Raw genomic sequence first — 22425 nt, forward strand, 5'->3', positions numbered from 1 at the left:
ACACTGAAATTAAAAAAGTCTTCAGTATGATGTATCTTTCTTGTCCTTTATTCATTCTGATCTACACGATTTTAAAGTCATTGAAAAGTCCTTAAACATCCAAGTGAATGCTCTTTTTTTTATCCCACTAACTGAAATAGAATGTACTGCTTTTATTGATTTAGTCTGATTTCTTTGAAAGGAACATTTTATGAATACATACCTTAAAAATACCATTTCCCTTAAAATATTTGACTGTTGATGGTCTTGGGTTTTAATTGTATCTCTGATTCTCACTGTTTCTCATCATCATATTTGTTTGTTGCTCCGGCGACGTATGGGGTCATCGCAGGTGTCTTCACGTGTGTGTATCCACGCGTGTCACAGCACACCGATGTTCTTGGCTGCCTCCAGTATGCGTGTGTATCTGTGCATGTGTATATTAGCCCGAGCGGTGATCTCGTCCTCGCCTCAGCCTCACCTCTCAGGGACAAAGGCTCTTTTCACAGCACATGTATCCATCTCTCACACACTCTCACACTCACACACACAAATCCACACCATCCCATAAGGGTGTATTTGGAGAGCGAGTAGATCTGGTTACCTGTGCGTTCTCTCTCTCTCTCTCTCTCTCTCTTTCTCTTTCTCTTTCTCTCACACACACACACACACACACACGCTGCAGCTTCGACGACAATCCCAGCTCTGTTAGATGCCATTTGTTGTTTACTTTGCTTATTAGACTCTTTATGACTGTCTCTTCTGACAGCTGAGTTATGCTGTATAATGATTTACACTTATCCTAATATACCAGTGCTCTGTATGTGATGTCACATGACTTCTCAATGAATCCATTAACGCCCTGTTTAGAAATGTTCAACTGTGACCCTGTGACAGGAAGAAAAAATCATTATATGCTGTAATGATTTTTTTAGTATGACTACTGCCCCCTTGTGGATACTGTTTATGAATGTGTGTGTATGTGTGTACATAAATGCTTTTATCACCTTCTTGTGCACACAGCCAAACATGCATTAAAACACAACATTAGGTGATGTTTACCTTTTATATCCAGAGTGTTGGTTAGATTTCGTTGTTTTAATTCTGCAGTATTTTGGCATATTTGTCTCTTATTGTGAGAAAGAGACAGATGGTGAGAGAGCGAGACAGGGTGGGATGAGACAGATATACAGTAATGTTGTCATATAAGCAGCAATGTTGTTGGTACAGAAGAAGTCACTGAACACATATCAACACATTTGCATTAATGTTAGTTGATCTGTTAGTTAGCTTTGGTACTTAATGGAGATCTAAACACATTAACTAAAAAGTATTGAAGTAAAGATTCTTCTGTCAGCCTTAATGTATGACGAGCACTGGAGCAGAGAGAGGAATCGATCAAACGGAGTGAAAATGAAGAGACTGAGCTTTAGCCTGACTTCCATGTTGTTGGGAGAGGTGGTCTACCATTTTCCTGTTATGCAGCATTGACGTGAGGGGCTAACAGAGCTCCACACACCTGCTGCACACAAGCAAACAAACAAACACACACACACGCACACACACAGACACACACAAACACACGCACATGTGATGTTGGTGCATAAAGCATTTTTCAGTTTGTCCTACTTCATTTATTCTGTCTTTCAGTGTGTGTGTGTGTGTTTGTACCTGTAACTGTATGAGGGTTGTTGTGATAAAGGCCAGATGGATAACTGGACAAACACACACACACACACACACACACACACACACACACAGATGGTACAAGCTGTATGCACAGGTGTGTGATGAGAAATCTGTTTTGATCTGTTTGGGCAGTCATGCGTCCACCTCTCCTAAGGTTACTCTCTCTGTCTCACACATACACACAAACACACAAACGCAAACACACACACACACCTGTGGACCAGCGGGTATGCTGACAGGTCCCATCAGTCCTCCAACATGTTTATCTATAGACTCACTCCAGACTGACTCAGTTTTTGCGGGGCTGTGATACAGATGTCACATTAGCTGTCATTTAGCAGCACTCAGTAACACTCACTGACGCAGACTCGAGCGGGTCGGCTGAGCAAGAATTAAACCACACACGCATTTCTGTGCAGGGTGGGGAGGAAATGCGAGGTTGAACCACGGCTGCGAATTCAGCCCACTCATGATCAGCCACATATGTGTATCTGGTGGTGTATCTGTGGTGTGTTTATTTATAAATGCTGCTGAATGGGGCTCGTGTCTCGTGAGCTGTCTCAGAATCATTGCTGTGCTCCATTCACACACTGTTTCATCATAATTCATTGCTTCTGCCAATCTGCATTGAAAATAAGAGAAACACACTAACAGTTCCTAGAAAAGGAGGCAGGGATCTTTAGCGTGTGTGTGTGTGCGTGTGTGTGTGTGTGTGTGTGTGTATGTGTGTGTGTGTGTGTGTGTGTGTGTGTGTGTGTGTGTGTGTGTGTGAATGCACACCACTTGGAAATCTGGGTCAGCCAACAACTGTATGAGCTGGTAAGTAATTCAGGGAGAGCACTCCATCCTCCGGCTGCCCACTTTTTCTGAATGTGTGCACATGCAGAAACACACACACACACACACACGCACACACACACACACACACACACGGCATGGCTTTTTTTCGTCACTACCTAGCAACTGCATTAGTCCAAAACTAAAGAGGAAATGCTGAGGATGTGAGCACTCTGGAGTTGCTGTGGAAACAAAAGGCTGGATCAGATGATTGTGACCTTTGTGCTCATATATATCTTATGGGATAAGTCCGGTGGTGTTTGTCTCTCAAAAATTCCCAAGAAAAGAACAAAACCACTAATCATTGATCCTGCGAACAAATGTTATCTATGTAGACAAAGTCATAGCTTATTTCTCTGCGCCATAGATCTGTGTCAGAATGTCTGTGCTCCAACTCTGAACATGCCTGAGAGATTGTCATTTCTGATCTCTGTCACCAGACCTTCAAAACCATCTATTTTCTCTATGGCGACAAGGATTAAAGGCCAATTTCCTGCCACGAGCTTGACCTTTAAATGTCCTTTTGTGACCTTTTTCTGTTGTCAGCATCTGATCTCTGTTGGAGAGAAAGAGCCCAACGTCTGTTTGGGTTTATTTGCTGACTGAAAAAGACATGAGCCGCCTCATGCAATGCTTGATTTGAACGCCAAAAAACTACAGTGACTGCAGTGAAGTACTCAGTATTGAGCTGGGTTACATCAAATCACTTGAAGCTTGTTATTTATTAATATTTCACGGTGCATTGTATGTTTAAAGCCATTGTTGGTTTGCTCAGTTTGTTTGCAAGCAGTTCAGCTCAAATCCACGTGCCATGCTGTTCTCGTACTAGTGCAGCCTTTTCAGTAAAAGTGCAATTAAGATTTATGCACTCACAAAAACTCCTGTGCGGCTGATGTAAGTACATTCACAATCCTTTTTACCCCTTTGACTAAATTGCAGTTTTGGTGCCTTTAGGCTTCACTCACATAGCTTGATTTTTCTTTTGTTTCTCTGTGTTTCTGTGAGTGTCCACATGTGCGTTATGAGCGGGTGTGCTTACTTGCTGCTTGTTAATGTGGGTGCAGCATGTGCTTTATGAATTGTTAAAGGACCGTACTGTCGGTTCTGCATGTTTTAGACCATTTTAGACCACTTAATGTGGTAATACAGTTTGTAACAGGAACACTTTGGATCAGTGCCCCAAATAGGGATGTTTTTTATTGCAACTGCACATCCACAACCGTGTGATGATAATGATAACTTCAATCCAACAATGTTTCAAGGCACGAAAATGCAATGTAAGAGCCCAAAGGAGTCTCAGAAAATATGTTATGACATGATATACCTTATTACTCGATTATTATAAGTATTATTAATATTAGTGTCAGTATTAGTAGTAGCATTAACATGTTATTACAGAAGGGTTTATTTGGTTGAACACACTCTTTACTATAATTTCATATAATATTATGTCCAGACAGACATGAAACTTGAAATATTATAACACTAATTTGTCAGAATTCAATACCGTAGAGAAGCAGATGCACATGGTATGATACTTTTCATACCATGGTATACCGTGAAACCGGTATACCGCTACAACCTTACACTAAGACTGTTAAGCAAAAATAGCAACAGCAATGTTAAAAAGGAAGTCTTGGTTATGATAATTATGATTAAGATACCTATAAAACTGGTTAAAAAATGATATGTCTCTAATTGCAGCCTGTCTCAATTAAAGGCCGTGGCCACTATTTCAGAATTTCCAGTTTCTCTAAAGTGAGTAGTTGCTGCTTTTCTCTCTTTGTGTTTGATCAGATCATTTGTATATTGGGCTCTGGGAAAATTTGATGTGACATTTTGACATTTTTCATTGTATTCTCGTATTTCATAGACTAAAGAAATACTCAAGGGGTATTTCACAGATTTCATTTTGCAACTCCATAAAGTTGAGAAATTCACACAAGACATAAAAACAAATGAAGCAGCAGAGGTTAAGATATCCTGATCTTTAGTCCCACGTTGGGTCAAGCTTCAAAAACGCTGGATTCAGCTTTGCCCAAAATGCAACTCAACAAGTTTTTTTTTTTATTTGACCTTCCATACCTCAAACCCCACACCTTGTAATCCAGGTTTGCAAGTTTTCAGTCTTAAACCCAAGTTAAAGATCATCATCATCATTTTTTACTAAACACTGTTTTACAGTATTCAAAACAGTAAACCTCACCTCATGTGTGAAAGGAGGAGATGGAGGAGGTGCCTTTTAATTGATGGAAGATGGGAAATGCATCCAAATCGCAACATGCTTGTAAAAAATTGTCAGTATACATGATTTTTAGTTAATTGGTTAAAACATGCAAAACACATGCATGGTCTGTTAAAATTACACTCTTGCTCACTGTTGTCATGGTTATCTTTGGGCTGCTGTCATTCAGTGTGCCTACGTAGAAATAGAAGAGACGGAGAGGACATTTTCATTCAAATCTGTATTTCTCAACGCAGCATTTAACTGCAGTGGGAACTTCAGACAGTGCTGTCATCAAATTATTGATACTGTGTGACATTAAGAAGATGTTATCATGGCTGATGGGACATTCAAAGGGAGACGGACTCTGTCATCCTCCCCCTTCTCATACCTCAATCGATTATTTGCGGGGGGGATTGGTCGGGTCTGGCTGAGCTGAGCTCCGCGAGCGTCTGCCCTGCCTGCTGTCTCTCATTATACACATCCAAAGGGGGAGGGCTATGACACACTCACACACGCCCACACACACTGTTTTTTTTAATCATCTCCACTGTTGTCCACACACACCGCGACATGCGCTCCGATCTTGCTTACATCATCCACGCAGAAGAAACAGACCGGACACCCATGCATACACGCTCAAGTGTTCTCCTTTGCCTCTCACAATACGGTGCGTGTGCTGCATGACACACGCGCGGTGACAAGCTGTGCAGCCGAGCCTACCTCCTACAGCACGGACGCACACTTTGACACACACTGAAGGCACAAGACTGAATTTATGGAAGACAGGAGGATTTGCAGAGAGGTTTCTTTCTGAAGGACTGAATTATTTAAAAGCGTTTGTTGCCAGAAGAGGAGAGACAACTGGATGGAACATGTTTATCTAATGTTGTGAATAAGAGGAAAGGTGTTTTTCCTTTATCTGCCGTTACTCTGCAGACATGAAGATTGAGTTTGTGTGAGTAAGCAAGCTGATAGAAATCCAGCAGGTGTTTTCTGGTGGTTTTGGTGTCTATGTGCCAAGCTGAGTGTGCGTTCAGGTGCACGGAGCATTCCGTATGCTTCAGATGGTTCGAACCCTAGCCCAGTTCAGCATCGCTCTGGAGGAAATGAATGAGAATGGAGAGAATACAGGGGATGAAGGAGGTGGAGGAGAGAGAGATGGAGGAGGAGGAGAAGTGGTGGACAGAGATGCTGTGGATCAGCTCAGAAACAACAACAACAGGAATGGGAACTCCAGCGGGACTTTGAATGGGAATGGACTATGTGCTGGAAGCCCTAACGGAGAGGTAGACCAGTGTTTTATTTTCTTTGTCTTCTGTGTGTGTGTGTGTGTGTGTTTGTTTGTGTGTACTGTCGTGCACCTTTGTTGCATATCTAGGACATGTCAACTACCTGTCCAAGTAGATTTAGATTTCACTCCATCCAGCCTCCTCTTTTGATTAAATCTCTTCTTCTTGCTCTTCTTCATCTTGTTTTTCTTTAAATTCTCTTTTATTTTCCCTGCTTTTCTGTGTTTCCTTCCTTATTACAATTCATCCCTTGCTTTAATATGGATAATGTCTCTTTCTTCAGATCCTCCTCTCACTGTCTCTCTCTATAATAGAATTAGAGCTGAGTGAATCACACGATTAGTTCGAACACCTACTGTCACAAGCACTCTGTAGCCTCGCTATCTGTCCATCTGCACTCCTTCATGAAGCTCCCCTCACTGCCCGGTGTTTTGATGATCTCTGCAGCATCGTAGCGGCGTCTAACGCGCCAATAGTAGGATTTCCTATTTGCCTGTTAGTCATACACCTCATGCTCGACTTATGTATGCTTGAATGGGAGCAGAGTCAACAAACATGCGGTGGATTACATCCACACATGTGTGAACGCACAGACTTTAGACATAATGTCGCTACTGTAGTGCTGCTAATCTGAACACCCCAACTGTTAATCCACACCGAGCATCGAAATGTATTTGCATGTGGGATGTAAAAATATTTAAAATACTACAAAACAGACAAAACTTTCTTTAGTCTTACAGGTCTGTCAGTATCCTTGAGGTAACTGTAGGACCTGTAGTTTCATCACTGATTAATCTCTGGAATCTTTTGGTCCATAAAATGTCAAAACACAGTAGAAATGTCAAGTGTCTTGTCTGGTCTGGCCAAGATGGGTTTTTTTTATATTATAGAAGAGTAAGAAAACCAGAGAATATTCACATTGCACGGACATATTTGCTTTAATAAATCGCTTAAACTGACTGTCAGAATAGTTTGCAGTTAATCAACAAATCAGTTCATCGACTAATCGCTTCAGCTCTGATTTTATATAACACAGTGCAACATACTCATGGTTTTGTTAGCGCCATTTCTCGTATTGATTCAGAAAATCTTGAAGCAGAGGAGAGTTAATTACGCACCCTAACGCTGATTATTTTATGAACCGATTGTGTGAATGGGAGGTGAGAGCAGTGTGAGGCGATGCTGTAAGGGAAGAGTATGATAAGACTTTGGAGAGGAAAAGGACGGAGGAGGTGACGACGATGGAGGAGTTGGGAGGTGGATCAATATGTGTGTGTCTGAAGGAGAGAGAAAACTATTGATCAGCGTGGAGTAGGTCAGTGCAGTCTGTGACCTGCAGATGACAATTAGGGAGTACATCTGCACGCCAGGGTTATGTAAGACGGCTGAAAGGCAAGAAGCTTGAGGAGGAAGTGAAGGATGAGACTCATTCACTTTCAAGAACGCCAGCTGGAATGTGAAAATCAACCCGTTTCACAGAGGTGTGTGGCCGAATAGATGGAGAGATATGTGATGAAGATGCTTTCTCTTTGGGCTGAGAGGCTGCCTGTTGCTGCTTTCGCCAGGCTGTTGCCAGGGGATACAGTCGTCGGTGAGGGGAGGGCGGGGGGTGAAGGCGGCAGGGGTGGAGAGGTGTGACGACAGAGATGAGATGAGAGGAAAGAGCTGCGTTCTGTTGCTGATGCTTTTGATGAAGTAACTTGTGCTCAGATCTCAGGACTAAAGGCAGTGTATAGTATACTGAAGATGCCGATATTGAGACACATGTTCAGTAGTTTGACCACATGCAAAGATGAGGAATTGATGGAAACTCCAGGTGGCTTCTCGTTCCGTTTTTACATTTCAGCCTTTATACAGTTCAAACAAACGAGATAGCACATGTTTATCAAGCAGCTGGTAGGCAGATTTTGTTGCTGTAGCTGTTTCCCCCTGTTTCCAGTCTTTATGCTAAGCTAAGATAACCAGCCACTGTCTGTAGCTTCATATTTAGTGCACAGACATGAGAGTGGTATGTCATCTAACCCTCTGCAAGAAAGCTATTAAGAGTTTTTCCTAAGATACAATCTATACAACAATGTAGCAGCTACACAAAGGTAATATTTTTTTTAATTTGCATCCAGTTCCATATTTGCATAAAATAAACACAATGATAGATAATAAAGGGATATTATTGCTTTTTTTCCTTAGATTAAGCACAGGACAGGGGAAAAAATGTTTAAAAAACTGCCATATTAGTTCTAAACACTTGTTTCCAACAATTTACCTTGGTAAAGTCAAGCGATTTTGATTATTCTGGCCAATTACAGCTCCTCTCAGGGGTGTGGGCGTGTACAGACTACATTTGATTGGCGTCTCCCTTCCTCTTCTATTAGCTATGTTGCAGCTGTTCAAAATTGCATGTTCTCGAGAAATTCTGCTAACTGAGAGTCAGGCAAAGAACAATAAACAGCGTCAAAACATCACCCCGTTGGCAATTTATGATTATTACTGAGCAGAATGCTGTATGAAGCTGTTAAGTGTCTCAGCTGCAGTCTTTACAGCTGTGCCCCAGCCTTTTTGTTGGTGGCTCAGGTCACAATGGGAAAGAAAGTGACCTTATATAATATTTGATTGCAGAAAATTGAAAGCAGCTGCAGCACTTAGACAGAGTGATTGGGAATTTCAGTCCTTCACAGGTAAAATATCACTTGTGGATGCTGAATTGTGTGAACAAAAAGAGGTGGAGGATGGAAATATGAAGTCATTTTCTATCCAATAAGGAATTCATTAAATGCTACAATTGAACACAAGTGGCATTCAGTTTCTCTCTTTTAGCGGCTCTCAAATGCCAAAGTGTGGCCTTGTTAAACTATAAAGGACAAAACTGCAGGACTGGTTTTATAAAAACAAAATATGCAGGAGCATAAAATACCTGAGAAATGAATAATCAAAAAATGCATTACAAAACTGAGAAAAAAAACAAACAAAACATTGATTTCTTTCACTTTTGTCTGCTGTGGGCTGCAGAGCTGTCCAGCTTTTTGTTAATAGCAGTGGTGGCATACGCTCACACGGTGCTGCCAACAAAGACACAAATACAGGACATAGTTTAATAAACATCATGACCTTTGCTACATAAAACTAAAATAATGTTCAAGTCAAACAGGCGTTAGACAGACCGTGCTCTGACACTGGTGAATGTCGTCTTTACTACGCTCTACCGTTTGGCTGCAGTCGTGGGGAATAACTTACTTTACGGACCCCCTGTGACCACACCATTATCAAGACGACAGAGCCTGCAGAGGGACACGTGAGAACATGCTGTACTACTCTCACACGCACACACACACACACACACACACACACACACACACACACACACACACACCGGTGTTAAAGAGTGACAAGCTGGATCCCAGGAGCCGTCTATCCTGTCACATTTAACGCTGTGCCACAGGCTACAACCCCGACTACCAAGTGAACTCATTGTTTGAGAGAAAAGAAAAACTTAGGAGAGACTTCACATATTATTGTGCACTTGCTCTTTGTGTGAGTGAGCAGACTGGGATGTACAGACCTCTCTTTCTAAACATATCTTAACTGCTGTTTTGGACAAAGTTATCTGATTTCAAATAATTTGAAGCTGTTGTCTCAAGATTTGCACCTCTGAAAATTGGTGTATGAGGGATATTTAATTTTAATTGACATCTGAACATGTTCAGCACAGTACAACAACATGTACCTGTCAGGCTTTGTCAGTGGTCGAGATGACAATGGCAACTTTCCCTGAGGCAGAACTAAGGTGTGATTGCTGCCAGGCGAAGTGTGGGGATGAATGCCCCATGTCCTGTTCCTCTGCCCTGCTCCGACCTGCTTGATGTGGAGGATGATTGGATGCTGCTCAGAGGAACTGAAGCAGACAGCCTGTCACTCCTGTAGCAGCATTGTGTCAAAAATGATGGCTGCACTTCATGTGGCTGTTAGCTTCATGGCTAACTGGCACACTGAAGAGGAATGTAGCTAGCAATCATGCTATTAGTTAAGCCCGTGCTGGTGCTCGTTAAACTTGATGTTGGACATGTGTCAGCTTCGCTCCCTCTACCCTCCTCTCTCATGATTTTTTAAAGGTATTTCCACTTCATTACTGCTTTGCTCTTTATTTTTTCCTTAATTTTTTTGTACTTGCACAGTACTTACAGTAGCTGCAGTCACATTACCGGCACAGCGAGACATTCGGGTGAGCTCACTTACGCACCTGAAATGCTACGCCCAAATAAAGTGCTATTTTTTTGCCCTGTCATACCAAAACAAGACCAAAGTTGTATCAAATATCATTTATTTATTAATTTTAATTTTATTTTAAATGAGGTGAAAATATTTCATTCCAAGAATGAAAAGAAAATATATGACTCGGCTCTTCAGCCTTGGGAGCAGGACAGCAGAATGAAGCAGTGACTCATGCTGTGTCATCATAGCACCACAGTCACTGTTGTTTTGTTCCAGTTGAACTTTCTGGTCTGGGGTCTGGACTGACGGGGTCCTCCTGACTTCAGCTTTGCTGTGAGAGACCAGCCTTTCCTGTGACCGTTCAGCCTCTCAGCTGGGGTTGCTATGGTAACCCTGCTAGCAAAATGAAACTAGCATTCCTAGCATAATTTCACCATGTTCTGAAGTGTGTGTGCATGTGTAATCTAATAAAGACGACCGGCACAGAACAGAGGAACATTCCTGTTCTCAGCGAAGTTCTACTCTTACTTTGCCTCGTTATCACACGCGTGTTGTTCCCCGTCTTCTTGTCGTCGGCCATACATTCAGCATCGCGATGAACTGAACGGCTCTCTGAGGGTCGCGGTCATTCCCACGCTGTGCACGTGCTTATTTGTCCGGACTGTAATGAAAGCAGTTGATTTCAGAAGTTTGTTTTTGTTGGGTTAATGTCAAAATTATGATTCCATTTAGGCAGTTGTGAGAAAGAGGGAGCAGATCTGCATTCGTTAATTTGATCATCATAAATGAGGTTTAATTTGTGTGAGACATTTATGCAGAGGCAGCTGTTATTCTGTGTGTGTGTGTGTGTGTGTGTGTGTGTGTGTGTGTGTGTGTGTGTGTGTGTGTGTGTGTGTGTGTGTGTGTGTGTGTGTGGCCATGTATTACTCATGCTGTGGGGACATAAATCTGTTTACACTGTCACATTGTTGGCCTCGCCTTCCTTATGGGGACAAAACACAAGTCCCCATAATGTAAATCATTACATTTTTGGGTGAGGACTTGAGGTAGGATTAGGTTAAGGGTTTGGCAAGTAGTGGTTATGGTTATGGTTAGGGTAAGTCTCCATGAAATGAATGTAAGTTATGTAATGTCCCCAAAAGTGATGGAAACCTAATCACTGCAGTTGTAGCTACCAGGGGGGTCCTGCTTGTTGTAATACACATACTCATTCGGGGATTTGTTAGTTTTTAATTGGGGGGATGGCTCAGTGGTTAGGGTTTAGGGATTAGGGTTCAGGGTTTAGGGAACCCTATTTTGTTACAGAGGTGGCTTTGTCTGGTTGTGTATTTTCAGCAACACGACTGAATGATCTTAGAAATCTTACAAGAATATTATAGGAATACTACAGACAGCAGTGTGTCTCTATGATCCTCTCACTCTCATGAAGGTTACACTTCTCTGCATATAGGATACAATATAGTATATAGTAACTAAGTATTTATAATATACAGTTCAGGGAATATTATAGATCCAAGATAAAGCTGACAGGCAGGTGGGGCTGAGAGAAAAAGGAGCAATTACAAATCCATGTGCTACATCAGCGGACACCATGGCATGGATTTATCAATACAGCAGCAGTAGAACTAATATTCCAGAGCCGAACGTGCACAAATCTCAGTCAGATAAACGTTTGATTGATTGATTGATTGTAAGATATAGTGCTGCACCAATTAGTCAGACAGCAAATGAAGTGACAAAATTGTGACTAGTTATTTTAAGGCACTTGTGAAATAAAAATAGCAAACATTTGCTGCTTATATCTAACAATAATTCATTAGTAATCGAGCAGTAACTTCTCTGTGTTGCATACTTGTACATTGAAGGTCTGTATTTTAAGGTGTCACCCTTGGGGTCCAATTGTGATGGGCATTATTCATAGTATAAACGTTAAATTGATCAATCAAAAATACTGACTTAATATATCTTAATTTGCATGAAAGAGGTACATAAATAGTCACAGAAAACAGAAACAGAGTCCCTTATGTCAAATTGCTTCAAATTAAATCCAATAAATCCAAAATATTGAAAGTTTTTTTTAGCTTTCTTGCCGTTCACATCTTTCATTTTGGTGCAACGCTGTTTGAGTATGAAAGCAAAAGGATGAAAGCTGGGTTTGAAGACAGTCCGTTCAGATTTGCTGATGAGAAATTAGCCCAGAGAAATCAACTAAAGTATGATTTCTGATTGATAAAAGTCTAGTTGAACAACCCTAGACAAACTGAGATTCAGATTCAGTGCTGTTTGCTGGGAACCAAGATGTATTTGGACTAGATGAGTGTCTCCATTTGGAGGGTAATTGGGGAACATAAACGGATGATTACTGTGGTGTTGTGTGTTTCCCTCTTCAGTCATGTGTAACCCTGTATTTACGCCACTCCATTGTATTTGTGTTTATATCTAAAGCGGAGTAGACTTGGACTGAATCCCTCGCTCTGTGAAGGAGCAACAGTGTTGATCTTCATAAAAAAGTATTTGACGAAAGGGATGCGTCACCAGTGGCGTGTAAAAGCCAGCCTAAGATTCATTATAAAAACAACCCTTTGCACACTTTTTGCCTCGTTTTAGAAGTTTTCCACTCAGCCTCTGTCATTCACTTTTTCTCTGTTTCACACACACACACACACACACACACACACACACACACACACACAGAGTGACACACACCCACCTTTCACCCTCCGGTGGTACCCCACAGAGCCCCTGGGATCCATTCAGATGCCAAACGGTAAACATGGCCTTTCTGGGAAGTCATTGTTACAGTTATTTATAGGGCACAGTGGTGCTGCCAGAGGGGAGCAGGGGAAGGAGGGAAAAAATCCTCCTCTGTATATTTTTGTGGCCTCTCTCTCTCTCTCTCTCTCTCTCTGTGTGTGTGTGTGTGTGTGTGTGTGTGTGTGTGTGTGTGTGTGTGTGTGTGAGACATTGTGGTTACACTCTATATGCACCATAGGGTTTTGCCTGTGGCTCCTGCTGATATTTATATATATTTATTTAAGTCATGTTTGGTAGCAGTGTATTTTAGGAGTCTCCCCTGGGACCCCTGAGATAATATGTCTGACTTGTTCCATGATCATTATACTCCCCCTTGTTATTCTCCCACCTCTCTCTCGCTCTCTGTCTCACACACACGCACACACACACACACACAGCCTGTCTCAAGTGATGGGATAGACTTCATCACAGTATAACCAGAGAGAAGAATGATGGATTGCTTTGGATTGCTAAACATTTCAATCGTTGCCACTAAATTTTGGGAGGAAAGCTTGTGAGAACCCTTGTTTTAGCTGCTTCTCTTTAAGTTTAACAAGTCGCCCACTGATTTTCATTCATCCCACAGCGTTGAAGATTAAAATATAACCTCACCTAAATGTGTCTTTATTTGTTGCAGAACATTTTAGGTTTGATTTTCTTCATCTCTTCTTTCTTCACCTCTCACTTTCACTCCGTGTGTTTCCTTTTTTGGCCTTAATGTGTTGGGTTTGTGTCCGCCGCTTGTGTACGCTTGCATCCATAAACCATGAGTCATTGTTAGAGTGAAACGCTGAGTCATGCTTTGCCTCTGTGGACTTCCTGGCCTCAGTGACCTCTAATTCGGTGTGTGAGTGTGTGTGTTGTGTGTGTTGCTGGAAACAATACATACAGATGTAGAAATGGGACATTTAAAATGTCAGAAAGACAAGAGGCAACTGCTGAGTGTTTTTTTTTGGTTATTTTTCACTTAAGCTCATATCAGCATTGAAAGAAAATACCATATAAAGTTAAGTTTCAGTAATTCTTCTCCTGCTTGCTCACACTCCATTCCACTGTCTCGTTATCTCACTTTTATAGACTGCTGGACGTCTGCTGTAAGCTGATGTTTTAATGGCATCAACATTAAGAGATATTTCCATCCACTGGTGGCCGGGGGTCAGAAACTACGACATAGGAACTAAAACCAGAACTGTTCATGTCAAAATGCACATAAAGTTCCTGCAGTGAAAAAAAGCCTCTAATAGAAGATTGCGTGTGTGTGTATGTGTGTGTGTGTGTGTGTGTTCAAAGTCAGGCTGTTAAACTCTGAAACTCTCGACAAATCATAACAAGGTCGTCCTCCTTTAGGGCGACACAAAGGTCTTCATTTATTTATGCTGGACATGCATTATACACAACATGTAGTCTTATGAGGTGTGACGTAGCAAACTGCTAGCAGAGTCTTTAAATGAAGCGTGTCTCATGTCTGTCCTTGTATCTTGAAAGCATGAAAGGTGTCCACACATTTTGCGTGGAGAAAGTTGGTCAAAGCAAGATGCAAATGGTAGCATGTTTATTCACTGTTGCTTTAAATGAATAGTTTTACAGCAGAGGTGCAGGCAGGACACATGCGTGGGAGAGAAGAGGAGCGTGATATGCAACAAATGGGAATCAAAACCAAGGATGCAGTGATGGAATGCATGTTATGGACAAGACCATCACAATAGTATGCATTAAAAAAAAAAAAAAAACATTAATTCACATCTGGAGACTTAAATCCGGTAAACTCTATGTTGTCTGAAACAAAAACCTGACATCTGGCATTTAAACATTACAAACTGGACTCAGTTAAAACTTTTCAAGGTCCCTGTGAATTACATAAAGGTTGATTCCAATTTACTTGTGGGTCCATATTTGACTCAATTATGTTGTTTAATTCATCAGAGGTACAGCACATGCTCTTTCAGCCTATAGCATTACATGTCAACAGGAAATATGCCTTTTGTATGAGAGATTTAAATGGAATGATGATGACCTTCTTCTTCTTCTTCTTCGACAGGACATGAGGAAACATGTGATGATGACCCTCTTGGACACAGAGCAGTCATATGTGGAGTCACTACGCTCTCTCATTCAGGTAACACACACACACACACACAGCTACACATTCTCATACAGGTAAGCACATACACACAGTTCACTGCAGATATTCTGACACTTCCTGCCTAATAAGTTTGCTGACAGACACACACTGTCTTATTGAGTGTTTTATCTTTAAACAAGCACACACATGTGCGCTTGCACACAGACAAACACCATTGTCGATTCACAGATTGCTGAGGATGAATAACAAATGTAGGTAACAAAGGTGTTATGTAATCCCCTTATTGTCATTCATCCTGTCAAGCTAATCTGCTAACCCCATCACATCTCACTGTCCTCAGCATTATCTGCTTACACACACACACACACACACACACACACACACACACACACACCTGTATCCCTCACATATTTCTATTCCAACAGCTAGCTAACCTTTACCCCAAATCTTAGCCGCATCCCCGTCTGTCACATTCACACACACTCCTCACCTTCCCTACCTGTGATCACTTGCTTGTATAACCTGTCACCACTGGCTGTATGTGGGCGAGCAGTGTGTGCGCTTGTGCACATCTTTGTGTCTGTGTGTGTGTGTGGTTGTGCACACACTCCCACATACACTCTGACATTTCTGTGCTTCTACCTATGCATGTGTTTCTGTGTATGTGTGTGTGTGTGTGGCCACAAAGTGAATAATCCTAGGATGTGTTCCCATGGCGACACAGGGAAAGTAAGTGTTACCACGGTGACTGCAGTAAAAGTGCAGATCCCTGAAGGAGGGTGTCGGATATGGTTCAGCTGAGACAGCTCTACAGCAGCGCCGTCCAAAGTTGAAATGTGACTCTTTGCGCTTTCTGGTTTTGGAACTTGGGAAACTTTCTGTGAGTAGATCAGCTGAGGTCGGACCAGATATAGTACCTGTTCTGACATGAACAATTAACATTTGCAGTACTAATCAATGGGTCAGATGTACCTAAGAGATGTCGCACAGTGACAAACCCACATAGCGTAATTATCACCAGCTCTGCAGCCATATGGACCATTTTAGCACCTTTTAGCTAATTGTTTTGGCTTTTCTGTCACCGATCAGTGTTGTTTCCAGACACCTGCAGCCCACTGAACACAACCTGCCCAGCACCAAACTGCACACAGACACAGGCAGGGACTAGCTGGTGGATGTGGTGGAGCATTTAGCTGCTAAAGAGCCAGGAGACCAAAAAATAACTAAAAGAAGAGCAAACACTAGACTTAAATGAAAGTGTGACATAATCAGTGCCACTTGCTTTTAGATAATGTTACATTAAAACTCAGTGCAGGAGGATCGTACCAAATGGTACCAAAAACAGCCAACAACAGTGATTTTTTACTCTTGATTTACAGCATGAAGCGTATCTACACAACAACACGACATCATCAGCTTGTACAGTACAGTACACGATCACACGTCCTCCACTCTCTTTGTCACCTTCCTGAACCTTTCCTCTCAGCGCTCTGGAAAAGAACGACGCTGCTGCATCAATACTTTCACTAATAAGCAGCAATAAATGTTAATGCAACACACACACACACACACGACTGACTCCCACCTAAGAGTACCGCTGAACATAAGCTACAACATTGACCCCCGAGGAGAAGCTTTATGAACCGGAAAATGTCAAACACTTTATCTGGAGCTACCCTCTCACAGTTTATTATTTAGCTGACTAAATTCTCATTAGGGTCTTGGTTCACTAAAAATTCTCAGTCGATTACTCATTTTCATCATCCTTTTTTCCTTGAATGACCTAAGTCTTTTATAATTTCTGCACAATTATAGTCACATCTTAAGTATGACTGTTAAATTAGAGAAGATATTGAGTTGCTGTAGATCTTTAGCCAAAAACAGCCCTCTCTTTCTCAAGCTATATGTGGATCCATCTGATTAAAAAGCAGAAAGGCTCCACTACAGCCTGATGCTTCCCTGTGAGATAAAAAAAAGAGCTCTTATGTAACACATGTCTGAGAAACATTTGTTGAAGGAAGTGCAGGCTGAATCGCTGCAGCTTTAACTCCCTCTTTGTCTTTGTCAGCGTTCCTTAATAGAAATATTCTAACCAGCAGATTAGATCAGTCATTAAATGTGTCGTGAAGTCGTCATGCAGTGAGCCTCGCACTTTACAGCTGCTGGAGCCTCAGGGTCACATCTGCCCGAGTCTATTTTAGACAGTAAATTCAGTTTAATGGATTGCTCATGTTGGGAAATCCACGTTCACGTCAGCCTGAGTTGTTGATATCAAGGTGTCCTGACTTCTATCAAACCTGAAGCAAGATGTCTGCCACCACACCTGGCAGTTACATCTGAATAAAATCCAATACTATCACTGGCTATTTTAAAAAGAGCTATATGCTATTTGTTTGCTTCTCATTCTTTTGTCATCCATTCTTTAAAACACATTGTCTATTGTCTGATGATGACTTAGCTACGGGGGCAACAGCCAGTGTTGCTTCTGATATAACCTGTAGATGTCCAGGCCAAGGTTTCCTCTTCTGTGCAAACGTCATTGTTTGTCATCATTTACAGTTCGATTAGCATGAGTGTTTAAGGGTCCAGACAACATTTCAGCTAGCCTCTATAATCAGATATCTGTGTATAAATCCAGATACATTAAAATAAAAAAAAGGTTTAAAAAGCAAAACGGTCATCAAACGATAGCCGGTGTGTTCCGCCTCTTTTGCTCTACACGTGGACTCTTTACCTGCATAAAAGCAAAGCCTGCTCAAATGTGATTGGTAAATATTACTCAGACTACAAACGAACTACGTACAGGAACCAGAACACTTTTGGTACCAAAATCTTGCCTACAGATCCAGCATATCTAAGCATAACTAACTGTAACTAAGGCAGAGTCTGGATTGTTAATGAAAGTATGTAAAATTATGTAAAGGAACATCGAAGAAGCAGTGGTGGGAAAAGTTGACAACCTTCCAGTCTTAACGCTAAGCTAAGCGGATCATCTTCAGACTCCTTAGCACACACATGCACATAAAGTGAATAATCATCTTTACCAAAACTGTTCCTTTACCTCATGGCCCGCTCACCAGCTTCCTCTCATGGTCCTCGTCAGCGGATGGAGTTTGCTCAGGTGTCGTCGCTGCAACCACCTGCGAACACATGACTGAAGAGCCATGTGACGGCTAGCTATCTCCATGACAGCTGAGCATGCTCCACCTGCTGATGAAGACGTTGAATTTGGTTCAAAAGATCCAGTCCATCACTGCTGGATGACATTTTTAGCAAATCTCATGCATGCATTAAATTGTCTGAAATCATAATCAACTGGCTCTCTTGTCCCCTCAGGGCTACATGCGTCCTCTCAAACAGCCGGACAGCGGCTCCATAGTGGACCCTCTGCTGGTGGATGAGATGTTTTATCAGATCCCAGAGATCCTGGAGCACCACGAGCACTTCCTGGAGCAAGTCGCAGGCTGCGTCAGCCAATGGCACGACAGGCAGACCGTTGGACACATCCTTATTCAATCGGTGAGTAGAAATGACGATAAAGCTCCAGCAGCCAAGTTACTTAAGCATCTGAAGTTTTTATGGCGATCTCTTCCTTGTGCTGTATTCAGCATACAGCATGTTTGCCTTGTTAACCTCTGTACGTGACATACAGGTTGACACCATGAGATCGTTCATGTCTAACAGTAGCAGTAATCCCTTTGCTTCTCTGTGTAGCATCTGTCTTGAAAGCTGCAAGGCTGTTTGTGAGAGACACATGGGAAATAACATTTGTGTTGTAATGCAACAGCATGAACTATAGCAGTACATCCTCCAGCTGGAGTCAGGCGGCGTATGAACAGTAGCTAATGAAGAAATATTGAGTCCACTTAAAAGCTTGCCTCATTCTTCACACATCAGCAAACCATGAAAACATTAAACGCTGTTCAAAGGATGCACTTTGCTTCTCTTTTTATTGTTTTATGGTGTGCTTGTTTTTATTATCGCTGCAAGATCAGATAAGGATAAGCGTCGTCCAACATTCCAGACATGACAAATAAAATCTATTTTACGGTCGACCAGCGCTTGATTGAATTAACAGTCTTTAAAAAGCCTTATTGACGGCAGGGCGGACTGAAGGGAAGCCGTTTTGTGAAGAGATGGTCTATAGTTGGCAACACTCGTTTCATATTTTATTTTCCCGGTGACCTATTGTTGACCCATTTAAAATTTCCCATGACCCAAGGGGGGCTCTCAACGTAGGCTTTGAAAAACAGTCCTCTAAAACATCCGCGTTGGGCTAAATGTCAGGTCTCAGGCTCTGAGAATGAGGGGACTTGTTCTCTAGGCTGTTTTACTCAGACTTTGAGCAAACATTGAGCCAGAAACTCATTTTAGAAGGAGCACATCGAGCAGAGTGCGCTGTGGCTAAAGGCTTTGTTTTCCATCAAGCGATCACTCGCTCCCCTGCTATGTTAATGCTATTGTTGTCACTCCGAGCGCCTCACAGTGTGAATGAAACAGTCTGACAAACTCTCACTGGAGAGTCGCACAAGCACAACGTGGGGAAATGCAGGAAACCACCAGCTGAGTTACAAGCAGATGAAGCGAGTCGAGGAAAAGCTGCTGCACCAAAATGTTGAATGAGCTCATTTTACAGCGGTTCATGCCTCGCAGATACTTTATATATAAACTGTTAAACATTGCTGTGGGTGGGTTTTCTTTTAAAGAGAAAGCTAGAAGGACATAACAGGAAAAAATTGCAGCAGAAAAGTAAGAATAGAGGTGTTTTTTCCCTGTAGCAAATCCTCCACACTGCTCAGACGGAGCCTCTGCCCCTCCCCCGCCCCTCCTTCCCGCTGCAGCGTTTTAAGCTGCAGCTGTTGCATAGAGCTGCAGGCCTCGTTGGCGCAGTAGGCAGCGCGTCAGTCTCATAATCTGAAGGTCGTGAGTTCGAGCCTCACACGGGGCAGAGTTTTTTTTGTTTGCTGTTCAAAGCGGCAGGTGGTTCAGAAGGTGTGCTGTGTGTTTTGTGGGAAATGACTGCGTTAGTCACAGCAGTCTCAACAGCGGCACTAAAGCTGAATTTGTGGAAGATGTCACTGCAGGGGAGTTATTTCACAACAATCTGAGTCTGTACTTGTTGATAAATCATAATTCCATCCTCTCTTCCTGCTCTTTCTGTGCTCTGTTATGGTAAATGATTTCAAGCCTGATAGATTCCCTCCCTTCTAAACAGATATATGTAAGCTGTTTTGAGCTCTTCAAGGGTCTTGTAATAGGCCAACTGTATTTTCTATTTACCTCTTTCTTGTACCTTGACACACTTTTTGATTGCACACTTTTGAAAAATGTGCATGATTTTGAAACGTGGATGCAGACTGCACTTCATATCAGATAAAACAATTAAAGTCCTGGACTATAAAGTGGTGACGGAGCACATTCCTATTGTCTGTGCCGTTTCTATCCTCCGCTGTGACTAATCCTCGCCATCTCCTCAGATGTGACGTCCTCTTCCTCTTCCCCGCAGACTGAGAGAAAGGAGGGAGGAGAGGACGCCGGGAGGCGGATGATAGAAGAGAAAGAGGGTCAGGTTGTTTCATGAAAGAGAAAGGGTAGAAAGCTGGTTTCTCACTGACGTCACATTGTTAACACCTTCTCTCTCGCTGTCTCTGATCCATTTATCTTTTTTTTTTTTGAGCTCTCAGGCTCTCTCTGTCCTCTGCCCTCTATTTGTGGAAAGCGAGCAGGCCATGGTGAATCACCTGTGGTTGTTTATGTGTGTGTTTGAGGGAGTGACGGATTTGAAATATTCTTCTTTAATACCATCCCAAACAAACTGAAAGCTAGGTTTCTTTGGTAATCTCTCAATTACAGCTCTATTTTGCTGTTATTATGACGCAACTACACAGTAAAAAGTAAAAACACGTGCTAAATGCTAACAGTGGAGCACATGTAATTACCTTAAACAGCAATGCAGCAATCGTGTTCTCCTGTTTGAAGTAGTTTCCTGTTTGTTTCACCAAATGCGCCAAGGATGTTTTTGGTGTTGGTCGAAAGTTAACAAGCTTGTGACATTAACACAAGTTTGGGTTAGGGTTAAATAATATCAGCAGAAAAGCAGGAAATCCTCACATTTAAGTTTGAACCAACACCTAATACGATTAATAAATTATCAAATTATTGCAGACTTATTTTCTGTCAATCGACTAATCACTTGTTTGAGCTCCAATAGCTTGTATAATTGTCTGAGCGGCACTTGAGATATTCTGCTTAAAGTTAAAGAACATTATTTTTGCGCTTTATAATAAGCTTTATTTCACTACAGGCAGCAGGTAACAGCACCGATGTCCATTTGGCTTCTTCAAGTTTTGTCATATAGAAGCCTGCACATCCATCCATCCATTATCTATACACCGCTGAATCCTTTAAGCCTGCACATTGTGACTTAAATTTCTTCTACTCCTTTTCTCCAGTTCTCCAAAGAGACCCTAGCTAATATGTATTCGGCGTACATTGACAACTTTCTCAACGCCAAAGATGCTGTGAGGATTGCCAAGGAGGCCAAGCCGGCGTTTCACAAGTTTCTGGAGGTGAGTGTTGGACTGACTCACAGGATGTCCTGGTTTGTCTGAGCAGCTGCTCAGATGTGTTTGTTTGGACAACAAGAAATCAGTCTAGAGACTAAAAATAAACTGGAAAAGGCCTTTTTAGCAGCTTTTAGAGCCTGTGACACATAGTGATGAACGAGGAGATGTAATGAAGAGGAGTGTGTGTGTGTGTGTGTGTGTGTGTGTGTGTGTGTGTGTGTGTGTGCGCTTCCTGTTTGTCCATGCTGGTATTCTGACGAGTTTTTGTCTTTGAAAGAGAGAGACACACTCAATTGTTCTTGTCCTTCAGCACGTTTAGTTATGAATTCATCATAATCGAAATGCTTTGTCGCAGGGGCTGAAGCCTGACAAGAGCTGACTTAACATCAAGCGTCTCAGTCTTATAGTCTCATGTCTTAATCACATGGTGTCAAATTTAAAGCGAGGAGCATTTTTTCTTCCACTGGAGGAGATTTGGAGGATCTAGATCACAATGCCGCAATTAATTTTCTATTTCTCCAAGTTTAGTTTTTCATTGAAGCAAAGATGAATTATCATCCGTGAAATGTTCTACAAGCCCCCTCTTTAAACGAATTCAAGCAGATAATTGGACGTCAGAACCCGGGGACATTTGAGCGAGACGTCCAGTTACGTTTGGTTGACCACTGTTGCACACTTTGATACTGTGGTGTGCCACCAGAAATAAATGTGTGGGGGAACCAGCACAAGCTGGCTGCACAGAAAAGAGCTCAGAAT

The 22425-nt window shown here is 42.0% G+C and overlaps 1 protein-coding gene and 1 non-coding gene across 2 annotated transcripts in view; both read left to right on the top strand.

The window, feature by feature from the left end:
- The window catches only part of LOC121608870 (rho guanine nucleotide exchange factor 17-like), a 60811-nt gene that overhangs the window by 26564 nt on the left and 11822 nt on the right, over positions 1 to 22425 (top strand). Inside the window, exons 3-5 of the mRNA XM_041940278.1 lie at positions 15059 to 15136; positions 18440 to 18622; positions 21556 to 21672. Coding sequence (XP_041796212.1) covers positions 15059 to 15136; positions 18440 to 18622; positions 21556 to 21672 — 378 coding nt within the window. The remainder of the gene's footprint in view (positions 1 to 15058; positions 15137 to 18439; positions 18623 to 21555; positions 21673 to 22425) is intronic.
- On the top strand, positions 19979 to 20051 carry trnam-cau. Its single transcript has one exon. It is a non-coding gene; the product is annotated as a tRNA-Met (tRNA).

The sequence above is a fragment of the Chelmon rostratus genome, chromosome 7 (assembly GCF_017976325.1).
Source record: "Chelmon rostratus isolate fCheRos1 chromosome 7, fCheRos1.pri, whole genome shotgun sequence".
Taxonomy (NCBI): Eukaryota; Metazoa; Chordata; class Actinopteri; order Chaetodontiformes; family Chaetodontidae; genus Chelmon; species Chelmon rostratus.